Raw genomic sequence first — 17,963 nt, 5'->3', positions numbered from 1 at the left:
GTGAAGCACTTTTCCTATATGAAAATAAATTGCTTCCATCCAAAAAATAATGTACTGAGCATGAACAACATAAAAGGCACTCTGCTGGGTACGATGGAGGACGTAAAAGTGAATAAGTCAGTTCCTGCCCTTACGGGACCTTTACAGGACCACATTCTTAGATATAGATCTTAGATTAAATTCTCCTCCAAAACAGAGACTGTGATGTTTATCTTTGTATCCTCAGGGTTTAGCGATGTAGTTTGGCTAAATGAATAAATAAGCAGAAGAATGGGTGTTTTAATAAAGATGTTTCCTGTTCTAAGATACCAACCACAAGAAATTATTTCTAGTCTCTTCTCCATCTGATCTTAGTTGCTTGAAAACAATAAAAGGATTGAAGGAGAGAGGAAGGATCTTTCCCAGAAATATGTTAGAAAACCAGGTGGACAAATGGAAACTGAGGAGGAAAAGATAGGGAAAGGGGTAAAGAAAGAGCACTATCCTCAAGGAATCAATGAAGACAAAATTTCTGCAGAAAACTTAGGAAGAATTCAGTTAATTCTAAATAATTAGAATACAATAGGCAGTAGCCTTTGTGGGCAGAAAAAAAGAATTGGGTGTACACTGAACTAATAAAAAACTAGAAAAGGGAAAAAAATGTTTCCTCTGATTTCCAGTAAGTGCCAAGCCACTTTGGTCAAAGCACAGAATATGTTTTTAATATGTATTTTATTTTTGAGGGAGAGAGAGAGTGCAAGCAAGGAAGAGACAAAGAGAGAGGGAGACACAGAATCAGAAGCAGGCTCCAGGCTCCAAACTGTCAGCACAGAGACCAATGTGGGGCTGAAGTCATGAACTGTGAGATCATGACTTGAGCCAGGCTTAACCGACTGAGCCATCCAGGTGTCCCTTAGAATCTTAAATAATGTTTCAAAAACTGTTAAGCATGTTATTTGAACAATGAAGGATGTGAATGTTACCTGGCACAGAATGTTACCACCTGTTGCCTTCATTATTTGAGGCAGCAATTCTCAAACGATTGGGTCTCTGGACGCTTTACACTCTAACTCTAACAAGGGCTCTAAACAGCCTTTACTTATGTGAATTATATGTAGTGATACTTATCATATTACATATTAAAACTAGATATTATCAAAATATTATTCCAAATCAAGACAACAAAGTGTATTTTTTTTGTTGTGTTTCTGCATAAACTCAAAGAAAATTTCAAGATTTCAAGATAACTGTTTGTTTTCTGTGTGTGTGTGTGTGTGTGTGTGTGTGTGTGTGTGTTTTAATAATGAGGTTATAGCTACCCTGGCAGGTACCATCAAGGACAGCTAAATTACAGAAGTACTGAGAACAAATAAACTTTATTAATCTCTATAAAAATGCACATATGGATACTTAAACCTACTACCATAGAAAACACTGGAACACACAAGAAGACCCATGCAGGCACTCTGTTAGAGTGATGACATCTTTCACGTCAAATAGCCTCCGGAAATGTCCATTGTACAGTCATGAGACAACGAAAGTGAGAAAGGTAAATCGTGTCTTACTACCCTGGAAATAGTTTTGACTTAGGAGACCCCTCGAAAGGATCTTAGAGACGTCCCAAGACCTGGCAGACCACAATCTGAGAACCAATGTAATCGATTAATTTTAAAGTCACTTCCCATTTCTTATTACTAGTGAAGTGTATTTTCTCTGATGAGTATTTTGTTCCCGTTCCCGAACCACCCTCTGAGAACCGCTGACCTAGAGTAACCACAAGACCTCTAGCCCAGGGAAACCCAAAGCGAAAACCTCGCGGGATGCCCCCCCCGGGGGGGGGGGAGGCGCTCTGCTTAGCACTGAGCCCTGAAAATGCCCCCTGAAAACGCCGGGTCTAGAAACGAGTCCAAAACCTGCCACCCGCGCGCCGGGGCAGGGCCAGAACTGGCTGCGGGCGGCGGGGCTCCCCCGAGGCTCCGGGCTGAAGCTGGGGCGGCTCCGGAAGCACGAGCCGACGGCCAGCCCGCCGCAGATAGACCGGCCCCCGGGGGGAGGAGCGCGGCCGGGTGCTCCCCAGGTAGCCGCCGTCGCCGTCCCTCTCCCACTTCTCTGCTCCGCCGCCTCCCGGGATCCAGGCAGGAACTCAACGCCGCGCGTCCCCGGCCGGCACAGGCGCCCCTCCGCAGGCCCCAGGCGCTTCCACGGCGCGAACGCGGAGGCCACCCCGGCCTTGCGGAGAGTGAGGCCGGGATTGTGGCGGAGATTTGGAGGTGGGGGAGGCGCCGGGACGGAGGGTCTGGCGGCCGCAGGGACCACCCGACGACGGGGCTCCGGCCGGGGAACTGCTGGAACATGCGCCCGGAGCCGCAGGTGCGGGGCCCGACGGCTTGGCTCCGGCCGGGGACGGGTTGGTTAACTCGGACGGAGTAACCGAGTAACCAACCCATTGGTTGGTTGGTCCGTTGGTTACCTCGGCGGACCGGGTCCGATTGGAACCGAAGGCAGAGCGCTGTCCGTGGCGACAGGTGTCCGCTCAGGCAGTCGGCAGAGCCCCGGGGGCGCTCTCGGAACGCTTTCCGGGCGCGGGTCGGGCCGGGGCCACCGAAACCCGAGAGGGGGAAGCAGTCGGGCGGCTGTTGGGAGCGCCGCAGGTCGGTGACTCAGTTCCCACGAGATCTCAAAGCGCTGAGCCAGGGGCTTTTTTGACTTTTTGCCGTTGTTGTTATTTTCTTTCAGTTTGTGTGACAGTTACCAGACTATGTTTACACTTCTGGTTCTCCTCAGCCAACTGCCCATAGTTAACTTCGCGTTTCCTCATTGCACAAGAAGGCCGAAGGAGTCCGGGCATGCTCGAGAAGGTAAGCACGGCCTCTGTTCCCAAACCCCCCCTTGGAAACCTGAGCCACGTATTACAGAGCTCCAGAGAGAAAGTGTAGGCTTTGAAATTACATGCCCCCATCAATCATAAAAAGCACTAAAATATCCTTTAGTTTAATTTGTGGTTTATTTGGCAGTGTTGTGGTTATGTTCGGTACAATTCATACACATTTATTTCTGTGGGTTACTTTTGATAAATATATACTTAAGACCTTGCTTGTGGTTCACTGAATAGAAAGCCTGTTTCACCTTCTGAAAATCAGTGAGTGCCGTTTTTCTAGATGAGGCTATGTGGTAATTATAATGAGCATAATTTCTTGTTCTTCCAGGAAAGATGGACAGGGAGTCCAGGATCTCGTCTGGACTTGTGATGAGACCCTGGTTAAGTTACTTAACCCCTCTCCACTTGAATTTCTTCCTCAGTAAAGTGATGATGGGAGTGGGGAGTAGAATGATCCCTGCAGTGCTTTTTGACATCAAATTGTCAGATTGCCTGGGTAAAGTGAAATGGTTGTGGGAAGATTAGGCTTGGGGCTTGCTAACCTAGAATTTCATACCTTGCGGATTCCAGGTCATAAATGGACCGGTTCCTGCTCGCATTTTAAAAGTCTACCTTAGGGGCGCCTGGGTGGCTCAGTCAGTTAAGCCGCCAACTTTGGCTCAGGTCATGATCTCACAGTTCGTGGGTTCAAGCCCCAAGTCAGGCTATGGGCTGACAGTTCCAACCTTGGAGCCTGCTTCAGATTCTGTGCTTCCCTCTCTCTGCCCTCCCCTGCTCATTCTCTGTCTGTCTTTAAAAAATAAATAAATGTTTAAAAAATTAAAAATAAAATAAAAGGAGTATTTTTAAAAAGTCTACCTTAGAAAAAACAGAAAAGACGGACCTGGGTGGCTCAGTTGGTTAAGCCTCAGGCTCTTGGTTTCTGCTCAGGTCATGATCTCGTTATTTCCGTGAGTTTGAGCTCCACATTGAGCTTTGTGCTCACAGTGAGGAGCCTGCTTGGGATTCTCTCTCCCTTCCCCTCTCTCTACCTTGCTCCCACTTGCACTGTCTCTGTCTCTCTCAAAATAAGGAAATAAACTTTAAAAAAGAAAAAAGAAAAACCAGAAAAGAAAAAAAATGGCTTTGGATTCAGCATCCTTCTCTCTGCCTAGCCATTGTGCTTCCCTACCCAGTGCCAATACTTTGGATTGACTTCCCCACACATTCCTGTCCCTTGTTCCTTCTCATGAGATCTAGTCTCAGCTCATTTTCATTTGGGAAGGATCTGTTACACTAATACTCCTGGATAACTTATTAATGATTAATAAAGCTGGATGTACTAAACCTTCCAGGAGGGTGTGTGTGTTGGGGGGGGGGGTGTATATATTTTAAGATAGGACATCTTAACCCAAAGAAATAGGTATCTTAATCCAAAGGAATCAAACCCTGATGGCAGAATTCTAGGTAATTGGATAAGCTAGCTAGTGAGTATAGGGACAGATTTTAGAAGGAGATCCTTCTTGGTACCTCCCAAGTTACACCACATATGTTAGTCCACTGATACTGAGGTTTGAAAGTCTATACTCAGTGGCACCAGGTGCTGACTCTTATTCATTCATTCACATATTGGAAGCATAAAGACATTCTCATGGACATCACAGACTATGGAAGGAATTTAGAGATCATACTTGTGTGCAGAAGACTAGAAATACCTGTGGGAAATGTAAATGAGGAATCCTATATACTTTTTAAGTTTATTTATTTTGAGAGAGAAAGAGAATGTTGGGGAAGGGTGGAGAGAGGAGAGAGAGAATCCCAAGCAGGCTCTGAGATGTCAGTGTGGAGTCCATTATGGGGCTCAGTCCCATGAACCTCAAGACCATGACCTGAGCTGAGGTCAAGAGTCAGGTGCTTATCTGACTGGGCCACCCAGGTGCCCCAAGGAATCCTATATATTTGAAGAGCTGATTTGTTCTGTTAGTAATCACTTTATTATCACAAACTATATGCCAGACCCTATGTTAGGTACTGGAGATATAGCCATGAAAGACTAATCCCTGCCCTGGAAGACCGCTTCATCTGGTGAAGGGGACAGGGTCTAAAGACGTAATCTCCATAAGCTCTATGAAAGAGGTAGGAACAGAGAGCTCGAGAGAGAGGAAAGAGTAGCAGTTAACTTTGTCTCTGGAGAGATGTATGGCACAGAAGCCGATAATAAGTGGAGATCTGAAAAGTAACCAGGAAAATAAGGGACCTTCAGCTAAACTCTAATAAAGCCCAAGTGTGGAGTTGAAATGACTTAAAAGGAGTTTATTTAGAAAACATGGTGAATAGGAGAGAGAGAGCAAATGAAATATCTGGGTTGGTGGGTTTGAAATAGCAGAAAGCAGAGACAGTCTCTTGGCCTTAACCTGGAGAAATAGAGATGGGAAGAGAACTTGAGGAGGCAAATACAGAAGTACTAAGGACCGTGTATCCTCCGGCAATGGGCAGAGGGAAAATAGGAACTCTCACGGGAAGTACAGGATGCTCCAGGACAAGGAGATTTGCTTCTTTGGATAACAAACCAATTCACAGTTACTTAGAACCCAAATAACAAAGGACAGTATTTCTCCTAGATCAAAAGGGTGGCAGGGACAAGTTTAATAAAGCACTGAAGGTCTGAGGTCAACCACTGATAGATCAGAACTTTCACACTCAGGGAAGTCGCAAACAGCAGCCGCTGGAGGGCATGTTTAATTTGGGGGTGAAGACTTTATTGGCATAAGTGTCATCCCAGGAACAATAAAAAGGTTTATGACTCTCTCTTTCTTACTTTCAAGTTGAAAGTAGTTCTATTGAGTCCCATCTCGAGGACACAGAGTATTTTTTAAACTTTATTTATATTTGAGAAAAAGAGAGAGAGAGAGAGAGAGAGAGAGAGAGAGAGTGTGTGTGTGTGTGTGTGTGTGTGTGTGTGTGTATGAGTGGGGGAGGGGCAGAGAGAGACAGAGACAGGATTTGAAGGAGGTTCCAGGCTCGTAGCTGTCAGCACAGACCCAGATGTGAGCCCTAAAACCACAAGTCATGGGATCATGACCTGAGCCAAAGTCAGACACTCCACAGACTGAGCCCTTTGGAGGGCACAGAGTATTTTTATAATTCAGATAACCTGCTTGAAGGGAAGACTGACAAATGAGAAATTTGGCACTGCTTTCTTAGCCAATAAAATGTAAAGATCTGGCCATATCTGAGAAGCAGCAATACAGAAGCAGATTTCTAATTCTCCATGCTAAAATTAGATTTCCTGTAGTAGTACGTATAGCTAGGTTAGGCAGGCCATGAGTTACCTCATCACTGGTTTAGTATTTTAAACCTACAATAAGCTGAGTAATACCAGACTATACCTATGAATTCTTTTAACTAGTAGAATTTAGGCCCAAGAGTTTCTTACCAACATAGAAAAGTTAAGTTCATTCATTTATTTAGTAAATTTCTTTGAGCACTTTGTAGGTGTCAGGCACTGCATGTCTACTTTAATGAAACTTTTTCTTCTAGTGAGGGAAACAGACTGGTAACAAGTAAGTGGGTAACACATATAAAACACCTGATGGTGAGAAGTGCTATGGAGAAAAACAAAGTGTAGTAGGAGACAGGGGAGTGCCAGAGGTGGGTGGGTGGGGATGGGAGTTCAAGCTAACATTGAACGAAATCCTAAAGGAGTTGGAAGAACAAACCAAAAGAAGAAAGTTCTATTTAGGAGAAATAGCAAGTACAAGGGCACATTGGAAAGCAGTGAAGCTACAACACAGTGTTAAAATCAGACTGTAGGGGAGCAAGGCAACCTCTTAGAGGGCCAATGTAAGAATCCCAATGAGAGATGATGATGACTTGGATTTTTTTCATTTTGTCTCTATTTGGTGGTAGCATAAAATCTATAAAAAGATAAGGGAGAATAAAGAATAAAGAGATTTCATCACACTGGTTAGCTTTTAGAATATTTCTTGTTTTCTTAATTCTTTTTTGTGAGAGAGACAGAGAACGTGAGCAGGGGAGAGGGGCAGAAGGAGAGAGAGAGAATCCCAAGCAGGCTCCACGCTTAGCACAGAGCCCAACTTGGAGCTCAATCCCATGACCCTGGGATCATGACCTGAGTCAAAATCAAGAGTCCAATGTTCATCTGACTGAGCTTCCCCTAGAATATTTCTTAAAACAGCTATCAACAGTGATTCCTTTCTAGCTTACCCTCCTTGGTCCAAATAACCCATACATGTTATTTATAACATAGAAATGTATGTGGTGGAATAGTGCAGGCCAATAGAAATATAATGTAAATCACATAACTTAAAATTTTCTTTTTTTCTTTTAATTTTTTTAACATTTATTCATTTTTGAGAGAGAGACAGAGCACAAGGTGGGAAGGGGCAGAGAGAGAGACACAGAATCTGAAACAGGTTCCAGGCTCTGAGCTGTCAGCACAGAGCCTGATGCAGGGGACTGCAAGATAATGACCTGAGCTGAAGTCAGACACTTAACCAACTGAGCCACCCAAGTGCCCCAATAATTTAAAATTTTCTAATAGCCATATTAAAAATGTAAAAATAATTGATAAAATTATGTTTTTATATATTTAAGTTAACCCATTATATTCTAAATATCATTTCCAAAAATAAGCAATATAAACATTGATATATTTTACTTTTTTTATTAAGTCTTTCAAATCTAGTGTATATTTTACATTTATAGGTAGCACATCTCAATTCAGACTGGCCATAGTTCGATTCTCAACAGCCTTATGTGCCTAATGGCTATTATATTGAACAAAATAGCTCTGTAAGATTCAGACCTGTTTAGAAAGGTGATTGATTAGTGGAAAAAAATATCTTGGACAAGATGTGACAGTTCTCAAGGGACTGAAAATAAATGGCCAACCTGAGATTGTTCACGAATCAATATTCGTCTTTCACGCCATGTTCTCTCATTAGTACTGAGCTGTATTTCAGTTTCTCACTTTAATATCCTTCCTTTATAGTAATGGTTAGCAGTGAGAAATACCAAATTCTTTAAGTATTTGATGTAGTTTTCAGAGAGTTTCTGAATTCCAATCTTGGTAATGCGATCTGAAGCAAGATTTCTTTTTTTTTTTTTTAATCTTTATTATTTAGAGTATACATGAGCACAGAAGGGAAGGGGCAGAGTCCCAAACAGGCTCTTCATTGTCAGTGCAGAACCCGATATGGGGCTCCATCTCAGGAGTCATGAGATTATGACCTGAGCAGATAACAAGGGTCAGTCACTTACCCTACTGAGCCACCCAGGTGCCCCAGGGGCAAGATTTCTTAAACATTCTTTGTGTGATACCAGAATGAGTTTAAAGTTTGTGGGTTTTGAAAATACTGCCATGGTGGGACATTTTGGTTTTGTGTCTATCGTGTTTACCATTTACTTTTCCAGACAAGGTAGAGGAAGTCTTATAAAGCATTGAAGATACATATTTGGGGGATACGTTAGAGGGAGCTAATTCTTTAGGAGGGACTGAATGTCTTTTTTTTTTTTAATGTTTATTTTTGAGAGAGACAGAGACAGAAAGACAGAGTGAGAGCGAGGGAGGGGCAGAGAGAGAGGGAGACACAGAATCTGAAGCAGGCTCCAGGCTCAAGCTGACAGCAACCAGCCTGACATGGAGCTCGAACTCACAAGCTGTGAGATCTTGACCTGAGCCTAAGTCTGTCACTTAACCGACTGAGCCACTGAGGCACCCTGGGACTGAATGTCTTTTAATTAATCTTGTAATTAACTTATAATTTTATTAACTTAGAAGTTTAAAATTTTATAAGTTTTTGGTATAAACTTGCTCTAAAATTTGTCATATATTGGGGGACCTGAAGGCTCAGTCAGTTAAGCGTCCAACTTTGGCTCAGGTCATGATCTCACAGTTTGTGAGTTTGAGCCCTGCGTCCGGCTCTGTGCTAATGAAGCCTGCTTCAGATTCCATATATCCCTCTCTCTCTCTACCCCTCCCCTGCTTGTGGTCTGCCTCTCTCAAAAATAAATAAACATTAACTTTTTTAATGAAAAAAATATTAATATAAATGTATAAATTTATAATTTTAAAACATAAAAAGATCTTAGTAATTATTCAGTTCATTTTCCAATTTTACAAATGAGAAAAATGGCAAACCAGAGATGTAAGTGACTTATTCCAGGATACACAGCCAATAGCTAAGCCAAATAAAAACCAAGAATCTCTATCTTCTAACTCTTAGTCCAATACTCTGTCCATTACGCCAAACTAATTTTTCTCAGTCAAGATAATAGAGAACCTACCCTTTAGAAGTAGAAGAGTCTGACCTGTCATTTCTTGGAAATATAATTGTCTGGAAGGAAGAGTGATATTTAAATAATTTTCATTTATGCTAATAATTTTGTACATAATCAACTGAAGTATTTTCTGGACTTATGCTAATGTATGTATTTCATATTTAACAGAAATTATTTTTACTGATGAGATTTCTTTTTGTCAGAATTTAAAACCATACAAGAAAGTCTGATATTTTACCTCAAGAGAATTATTCACTCTTCCACAATTAAAACAGAAATTTTCTGCCCTATTTTTATCGATCTTTGAAATCTTTCTATTTCTTTATTAGTCTTCACATCAAAAGAAGAAGCAAATCATTTCATACATAGACACCTTCTATACAATAGATTTGATTTGGAGCTCTTCACGCCCGGTGACCTAGAAAGAGAGTGCAAAGAAGAACTTTGTAATTATGAGGAAGCCAGAGAAATTTTTGTGGATGAAGACAAAACGGTAATTTGGTTGATAATGTTAATTGACTGGAAATTTATTAAATGATACTTAAAGTGTCTCAGTCATCAGAGATTTTATGCTTTAAATGAAATCAAGATTGTATACCTGTTATCCCTTTTTACTTCTTTAATATGCTAATTAACCTATGTCAGCTTGACTTTATATTTAATTAAATGGGCTTATAGTAATTAGCAAGTTACCCATTATACTGTGATTTTGTGTGTTTAATGTTTATTATATTCAAAAACAATCATAAAGCAGAGTGAATTAAATTTTAGGATATTATTTGAGTTAGTTCTCTCACTCAGGCTTCAATCATCCTAGACTCAGAAATTTTCCTATCAGTGACCTTATCTTTTCTGATTACTGTATTTATTAATAATCTACTGTGTGTCAACTGCTCTGCCAAAGACTGGGGATACAAAATGCATAGTCTCTGCCCTCAGGAGTTTATTATTTAGTATATCTGTGTAATTTAAGGGAAAAAACTTTCAGAAGGTCTCCCTTTTTAAAATTTATTTTGGGGGTGCCTAGGTGGCTCAGCTAGTTAAGCCTCCGACTTCGGCTCAGGTCATGATCACATGTTTCATGGGTTCGGGCCCTGCGTTGGGCTCTGTGCTGATGGCTAGCTAGCTCAGTACCTAGAGCCTGCTTCAGATTCTGTGTCTCTCCCTCTCTCTCTGACCCTCCCCTGCCCACGCTGTCTCTCTCTCTCTCTCTCAGAAATAAATAAAAACATTAAAAAATAATAATAATTTAAAAAATAAATAAAATTTATTTTGAAAGAGAGGTGGGGGGAGGGGCAGAGAGGGAGAATCCTAAGCAGGCTCTACACTGTCATCGCAGATTATGTCTCGGGGTTTGATCTCATGAATCGTGAGATCATCAGCTGAGCCAAAATGAAGAGTTGGACACTCAACTGACTGAGCCACCCACATGCCCCCTAGAAGGTCTCCTTTAAAATAGAATTAAATCCTATCTATTAATCTTGGAACAGTACGAAACAAATGGACAGCACTACCCCGTTATAATCTGGCACATTCTTAAAGAATGTTAAGTGACCCAAATTCTTTACTTTCGTAAATTAAATAACCACAGCTCCTTTTCCCCTTCCTCAAGAGTCCTGTTTTACCCTTTGGTTAATAAGAACAATGAGCTCTAGGTATCCTTCAAATGTAGGTATTAATGGAACTTAATTCCTTTTTCTTCCAAAATTGTGCCCAGCCTCTCATTTCCTGCTGATATCTGCCACATCTTTTGGAGAAGGAAAACAAAGTCTGTACTTTGTAGTTGTGCCTGTTGCAAATTTATTCTGTTTTTCACAAACCCATTGAATGATTTTATCATGGTTCCTTAAAATCTGCCTCATTCTCTCAAGTAACACTGAACTTAAAAGAAGCTCAGGAATGTCTTTCCAAATCAACACCTTTCAATAGAATCTAGCAAACTTAGGGCTCACCTAGCACAGAAAAATACAGACTGCTTTTCAAACTTGTTAATGGGTCCACGGCTTCAGCTCTCCACCTTTGGTGCTGTCACCGACTCACTAATGTGATACTTTCACCTAATACCTGAGCGGGGACTCTGAGCAGGCAAAGGGAGAAAGGCAGAAGCCAGCAGTAGGGAGCTGGCACTGCCAGTAACCCCCTGACCAATTTCAGAGTTGGGAGAAACAGTGGTAGGTGGTAGTGCTTTAATTAGAATGAGCCACACCCTCCGGCTTAAATAAACTGGTATCCTACCCATGGCATATGCCAAGAATTTACCACCCCTGGATGGGTTATTGGGACCAAATGAAATGATAATAAAACAATGAAATAAACTTGGCAAATTTATCTTTCTCTTAGATGGCATTTTGGCAAGAATATTCCATCAAAGGACCAACCACAAAATCAGGTAAGGCAAGAATTGATCAAATTTAATGTTTTCCCCACCCTCTCTCTGTTATAATACGTTTTAGTTTCATTGTTTGAGTTTGGTTGTTGCTCAACATACATACCTTGTAAACCCAGGGAAGATTTCTCAATTATACACTGGGCTATCTAAGACAGAGGAAGCCACATTCATCTTTACACACTGAAAATCAAGTTTGGTGAGATACTAGGGAAATGAGATAATAGGCTTATAGGTGTTTTAAACAACTCAGCTAAGTCAAGACTTGCACAGAATAAAAGTAGGACTCCATTAGTTCCAAGTAGTAAGCTATTTTAATTTTTTTTTTCTTTTTTACCATTACAAGTAAGTGGGATACTTCTGCTACTAGGTAACTTAAGAGCATTAGAATTAAGTGACTTCTGTAGAAGGGAGATACTTTATTTTATCTGCATTTATCAGCTCTGCCTGCTTTTTTTGTTTGTTTTGTTTTTTATTTATTTCTGAGAAAGAGAAAGAGACAGCAATGAGCAGGGGAGGGTCAGAGAGAGAGGGAGATACAGAATCTGAAACAGGCTCCAGGCTCTGAGCTAGCTGTCAGCACAGAGCCCGACGCGGGGCTCGAACCCACGACCCGTGTGAGATCATGACCTGAGCCGAAGACAGCCGCTTAACCGACTGAGCCACCCAGGGGCCCCTCTACCTGCTTTTTAATGAAGTCTTTTTTACCGGCTCTTTCATTCCCTCAGGTAGAGCCCCAGGTCTGAGGAGACTTTATTACATTGCTATGCTAGTGTTGCTTAGTACATTTATCTGTGTATTTAATACCAAAATGTCCTTAATTATACCAAGGGTATTATGTTTAGTCTTTTTTTTTTTAAGTTTATTTTCTTATTTAGTAATCTCTGTACCCAACATGGGGTGTGAATTCACTACCCTGAGTTCAAGAGCCACGTGATCTTCCAACTGAGCCAGCCAAGCACACCAGAATATGATTAGTCTTGAATACTATTCATTTAATATGATCTGTTTAAAGTAAATGAGGGGAACCTGGGTGACTCAGTCAGTTGAGCATCCAATTCTTTTTTTTTAATTTTTTTTAAAGTTTATTTATTTTTGAGAGAGAGAGAGACACACACACACACAGAGGTGAGTGGGGGAGGGGCAGAGAGAGTGGGAGACAGAGAAACAAAGCAGGTCCCAGGCTCTGAGCTATCAGCACAGAGCCCGAGGTGGGGCTCAAACTCAAAAACCACGAGGTCATGACCTGAGCCAAAGCCAGACGCTTAACCAACCGAGCCACTCAGGTGCCTCAAGCATCCAATTCCTAATTTTGGCTCAAGTCATAATCCCAGGGTCAAGGGATTGAGCCCCATGTTAGGCTCCATGCTGAGCGTAGAGCCTGCTTGGGATTCTCTCTCTCTCTGAAAGTAAATAAACTTAAAAAAATAAATGAAACCGTAACTAGGGTTTTTAGGAAGTGTCATTTACTAATTTTTCAGGTCATGTTGCTAACACAAAGACTTTTTAGAAAAATCAGTATTGTTAGATGCTTAATACTATGTTTAGATCCAGTCTTAAACTTATTGAAATCATAGGTGGTGCTTTACAGTTGTTACATTTATATTATTTTAATGATTTCTTTTAAGATGGCAACAGAGAAAAAATTGATGTCATGGGCCTTCTGACTGGATTAATTGCTGCTGGAGTATTTTTGGTTATTTTTGGATTACTTGGTTACTATCTTTGTATCACCAAGTGTAACAGGCAACAATATCCAGGGTAAGTACCAAGTAAAAATATTTAATTCACTATTATACATTCTATATTGTTATTTTATTTAAAAATTTCTAAGTATTTATTAATTTTGAGAAGGAGAGAGTGTAAGCAGGAGAGGGGCAGAGAGAAGGGGAGAGAGAGAATCCTAAGCAGGCTCTGCACTGTCAGAACAACACAGGGCTCGATCCCACAAACCACGAGATCATGACCTGAGCCAAAACCAAGAGCCAGATGCTTAACCAAATGAGCCACCCAGGCACCCTTCTATGTCATTATTTTTAAATGTATAAAAATGGCTGCCTGTTTTTTAAAATAATTTTTTTATTTTGGAATAATTTTAGAGATACAGCAAGGTTGCAAAGATAATGCAGGGTTTTCCCATCCTTCACCCAGTTTCTGTCATTATTAATGCCTCACATCTCACATTCCCCGAGAATGTGTGTAAAACAAACCAACACTAGTATGTTACTGTTGACTGAACTTCAGGCTTTATTCACAGTTCACCAATTTTGCCATTCGTGTCCTCTTCCTGTCTAGGACCCAGTCAGGATACCACATTGCATTTAGTTGTCATGTCCCTCTAGTCTCCTCTAGTCTGTGACAATGAGTTGATTGCCTAATTTAACACATACATAAACAATCTATTGATGCTATTTCCAAGGTCCTTCAAAAGAATACAAGAAAATTCACAAGTGTCAGCTTGATTTTTCAAATCTTTCCTTCTTAAGCAGGAGGTAGATACCATTGTTCCCACATTGTTTCCAGAAGCAAGGTCTGCCATTATTTACTCCAAGTCACAGTGTTAGCAGATCTAGCCGTGTGGCTACCCAATGAAATCAGTGCAACTAACTTTTAAATTCAACCATTTTTATTGATACTTTAATAAAAATGAATGAAATAAAATGGTTACCACTTGAAGATAATAGCACATTAAAAAAGCTTCATAAAGATTCATAAAAGCCATAATTGTTTAGATAATAGAATCTCAACATCCTCATAAAAATAAAAAAATATTCTCTTCTATATTATCTCTATTACCTTCTCAGTAAGTATAGATGAGTAAGTGTAAAAATGACCTTATTCAAAAAAAAGTACTTGGTGCTAAGCAGGCTATTTGAAATTGATGCTTAAATATCTCTAGTCACACTTTCAAAACTTGTGGAAGGCTCATGACCATGACCAGGCGATGAAAGGGTTATAGAAATGGTGGTGATGGTTGCACAACATTGTGAATATAATTAATGCCACTGAGCTGCAACACTTAAAAATGGTTAAAATGGCAAATTTTATGTTATGTATATTTTACCACAATAAAATTCTTTTCTTTATTGTAAGTTAAGAGCTTAGGGCAACAGATGTGGAATTAAGATTCATCTACTAGAGAATAAAAACTAATGCCATGGGGCACCTGGCTGGCTCAGTCGGTAAAGCGTGTGTCTCTTGATCTCAGGATCATGAGTTTGAGCCCCACGTTGGGCATGAATATTACTTTAAAAAAATACTGAAGCCATGAGAGTAGGCAGGTTTTCTAAGTGTGATGACAAGACAGATAGAAAAGGACAGAGCCTTCAAGGATGCCCACAGCAAAGGTGTAGAAAGAAGACACCCCATAAAGAAGGCAAAGGACAGGGGCAACATGAATTGTAATTCTGTCCCCAACTGGGAATTCCTGAACAGCTCCCTGAGGCATTGACATGACCAGTAGACATAGACAAAAGAATCTGTCAGAGATCTCTGTAAATCCTGGAAAATTTTGAGAAATGAGAGAAAGTAAGGAAGAACTTACTCAATTCTTCTTAACCCATTATCTTTTAAGTTGAGAGACTTTTATTAATTTACCTTATTTAACATAGGAAATGAGCAAGGTCTTTCCATTTTCTAGGACTTTTGACTAAAATTTTCTTCAGTGTGGCTTTCTCCACAAGTAGGGGAAGGAGTCCTGGAAAATCACAGGCTAATGAAGATATAGGCAGAATTTGACTATGGAAACTCTTCTTGCCTTTTATCTTTCTTTTCCACCGCATTAATAATGTCTTTCCCAAAAAGTTCATGTCTACCCTCATGTTTAATAATTGTGCTCAAGGTCTGTGATAACATAGCCATATTCTCTGAAACTTCCTAGCTTCTTCTCTGTTTTAGGTTAGAAGCAGAATACAAAGGGAACAAAGTAGTGCCATTATTATGCATTTTTTCTGTGTATGTTATTGTAAAATTTAAAAACCCTGAATATCTCTTACTTTTTTAAAGTTTATTTATTTATTTAAGTAATCTCTACACCTACCATGGGGGCTTGAACTCATGACTTCATTCTCTACCGACTGAGCCAGCCAGGTGCCCCTAATGTCTCTTACTTTATATTTTTTAGTGTTTATTTCTGAGAGAGAGAGAGAAGGAGCACAAGTTGGGGAGGGGTGGGGATGGAGTGGGGGGAACAGAAGATCCAAAATGGGTTCCGTGCTGACAGCACAGAGCCTGACGCAGAGCTTGAACTTACGAACTACAAGATCATGATCTGAGCCAAAGTCCAGCACTCAACCAAGTCACCCAGGCACCCCATATTGTATTTTCTTTTCTTTTCTTTTTCTAATTTTTTTAAATGTTTTATTTATTTCTAGGAGAGAGAGAGACACCGTGAGCAGGGGAGGGTCAGAGAGAGAGGGAGTCACAGACTCTGAAACAGGCTCCAGGCTCTGAAATGGCAGTCAGCACAGAGCCCGATGCGGGGCTCAAACCCACGAGCCGCGAGATCATGACCTAAGCGAAAGTCGGACGCTCAACCGACTAAGCCACCCAGGCGCCCCCCCCCCATATTGTATTTTAAAAGCAATATTAATGGGACGCCTGGGTGGCTCAGTCGGTTAAGCATCCAACTTTGGCTCAGGTCATGATCTCACAGTTCTTGAGTTCAAGCCCCACTTCAGGCTCTGTGATGACAGCTTGGAGCCTGGAGCCTGGTTTGGATTCTTTGTCTCCCTCTCTCTCTGCCCCTCCCCTGCTCACACTCTGTCCCTCTCTTTGTCTCTCTGTCTCTCAAAAGTAAATAAACATCAAAAACAATTTTTAAAAAATAAATAAAGTAAAAATAAAAGCAATATTAGTGAGGTGCCGGGCTAGCTCAGTCCATAAAGTATGTAGACTCTTGATCTCGGGGTTGTGAGTTCAAGCTCCACATTGGGTATAGAGATTACTAAGAATAAATAAACTTAAAAAAATCATAAAAAAATAAAAGCAAAATTAGTTATTAATATTAGTACAGTATAATGCTGTACAGTTCACACATCATTTTTACATCTGTTTTCTCACTTTGATCTTCAGAGCAACCTTTTGAATTTTAGGGAACATTAAAAACTAGGTTTATGATGGGGCACCTGGGTGGCTCAGTTGACTAAGTGTCCAACTTTGGCTCAGATCATGATCTCACTGTCCATGGGTTCGAGCCCACATTGGGTTCTGTGCTCTCCAGCTCAGAGCCTGGAGCCTGTTTCAGATTCTGTGTCTCTCTCTTTCTCTGCCCCTACCCCACTCATGCTCTGTCTCTGTCTCAAAAATAAATAAACCAAAAAAACCATTTTTTTTTAAAAAAACTAGGTTTATAAGACATTCTCTTATTTGGGGATTAACTTTTAAACACTAAAGTACTTTTCATCTATTATCCCAAAAAATGCTTCTAACAGAGTTATTTGTTCTCTTTCTGTATTCAAATCTGGAAGTAGGGGAAGTATTTGAGAAAGAAAATAGTAAAAAATAAGATCATTGTCAGAAAGGTTGTCTCATTCCTCTGTCCAAACATGCCAAGAAATGGGAAATAAGATCTTTTCATTTCTTAATTCCTGTATATTATGGAGAAAAATAGGCACAAGATGATGTTGTCAGTTTATTTAAAATGTTATTGGTGCATACTTTCTGATGTCAATCATTTAAGATATATGTAAGAAATCACTATGTAGATTAATAATTTTTATATTGTCTCTATATCTTTAAAGTATATTTATTTATTTTATGAGAAAGAGAGAGAGGGCATAAACGCATACACTCATGCAAAAGCAAGGGTTGGGCAGAGACAGAGGGAGAGAGAAAGAGAATCTCAAGCAGGCTCCATGCTGTCAGCTCAGAGCCCAAGGCAAGGCTCGAACCCACAAACTATGAAATCATGACCTAGTCAAACTCAAGAGCCTGACGTTTAACTGACTGAGCCACCCAGACGCGCATCTCTATATCTTTAATTTTGAAAGTCGTCATGGAAAAATTTATTTGTTCAAATAAAACACTGGTCTCACCTATTCCCTGTCACCAAACAAATAGAACTTTTGGTCATAAGCTAATGAATGTGGCAAGTAACTCACCAAACATGACTATGTTCCAGATTTCTGGCAGAGGAATCTAAGTAAGCTTGTGATAGATGATCTCAGTCACCCCCAACTAACTGAAAGGCTGACTCTCCATTTCCTAGATTTACACAGATCTTCTTCTTCTCTTCTCTTCTCTCAATCATCTCTCCTTCCCTCTAGTTTCATATCTCATATTTACCTCCAAGGGAAAGATGTTCGAAGGTGCAAGTTCACTGCCTTGGTCTGGAAAAATTTACAGTATTTTGCATCTGCTTAACTCTTCTTGGGAAGAATATAGTAAATCTTGACAAGAACTTGGGGATTATATGTTAATTCTTTTTTTTTTTTTTTT

The 17,963-nt window shown here is 40.5% G+C and overlaps 1 protein-coding gene and 1 long non-coding RNA gene across 6 annotated transcripts in view; one reads left to right on the top strand and one right to left on the bottom strand.

The window, feature by feature from the left end:
* Window positions 1-1,533: 1,533 nt before the first annotated feature.
* The window catches only part of PRRG4 (proline rich and Gla domain 4), an 18,854-nt gene continuing 2,424 nt past the window's right edge, over window positions 1,534-17,963 (top strand). The window contains exons 1-5 of one of the 5 annotated variants that reach the window (XM_039233388.1): window positions 1,534-1,695; window positions 2,716-2,837; window positions 9,469-9,632; window positions 11,480-11,528; window positions 13,154-13,286. In XM_039233388.1, coding sequence (XP_039089319.1) covers window positions 2,738-2,837; window positions 9,469-9,632; window positions 11,480-11,528; window positions 13,154-13,286 — 446 coding nt within the window. In that variant the 5' untranslated portion in view covers window positions 1,534-1,695; window positions 2,716-2,737. The other 4 variants (XM_039233383.1, XM_039233387.1, XM_039233384.1 and 1 more) reach the window with 4 other exon arrangements.
* Window positions 9,448-17,963, bottom strand: part of LOC120232580 — a 36,941-nt gene continuing 28,425 nt past the window's right edge. The window contains exon 3 of the long non-coding RNA XR_005528596.1: window positions 9,448-9,557. This is a non-coding gene — a long non-coding RNA (uncharacterized LOC120232580). The remainder of the gene's footprint in view (window positions 9,558-17,963) is intronic.

This window comes from Hyaena hyaena, unplaced genomic scaffold, assembly GCF_003009895.1.
Source record: "Hyaena hyaena isolate Hyena2069 unplaced genomic scaffold, ASM300989v1 scaffold_74, whole genome shotgun sequence".
NCBI classification, from domain to species: Eukaryota; Metazoa; Chordata; class Mammalia; order Carnivora; family Hyaenidae; genus Hyaena; species Hyaena hyaena.
The sequence above is the reverse complement of the archived record's forward strand: the minus strand, read 5'-3'. Positions and strand labels throughout refer to the sequence as shown.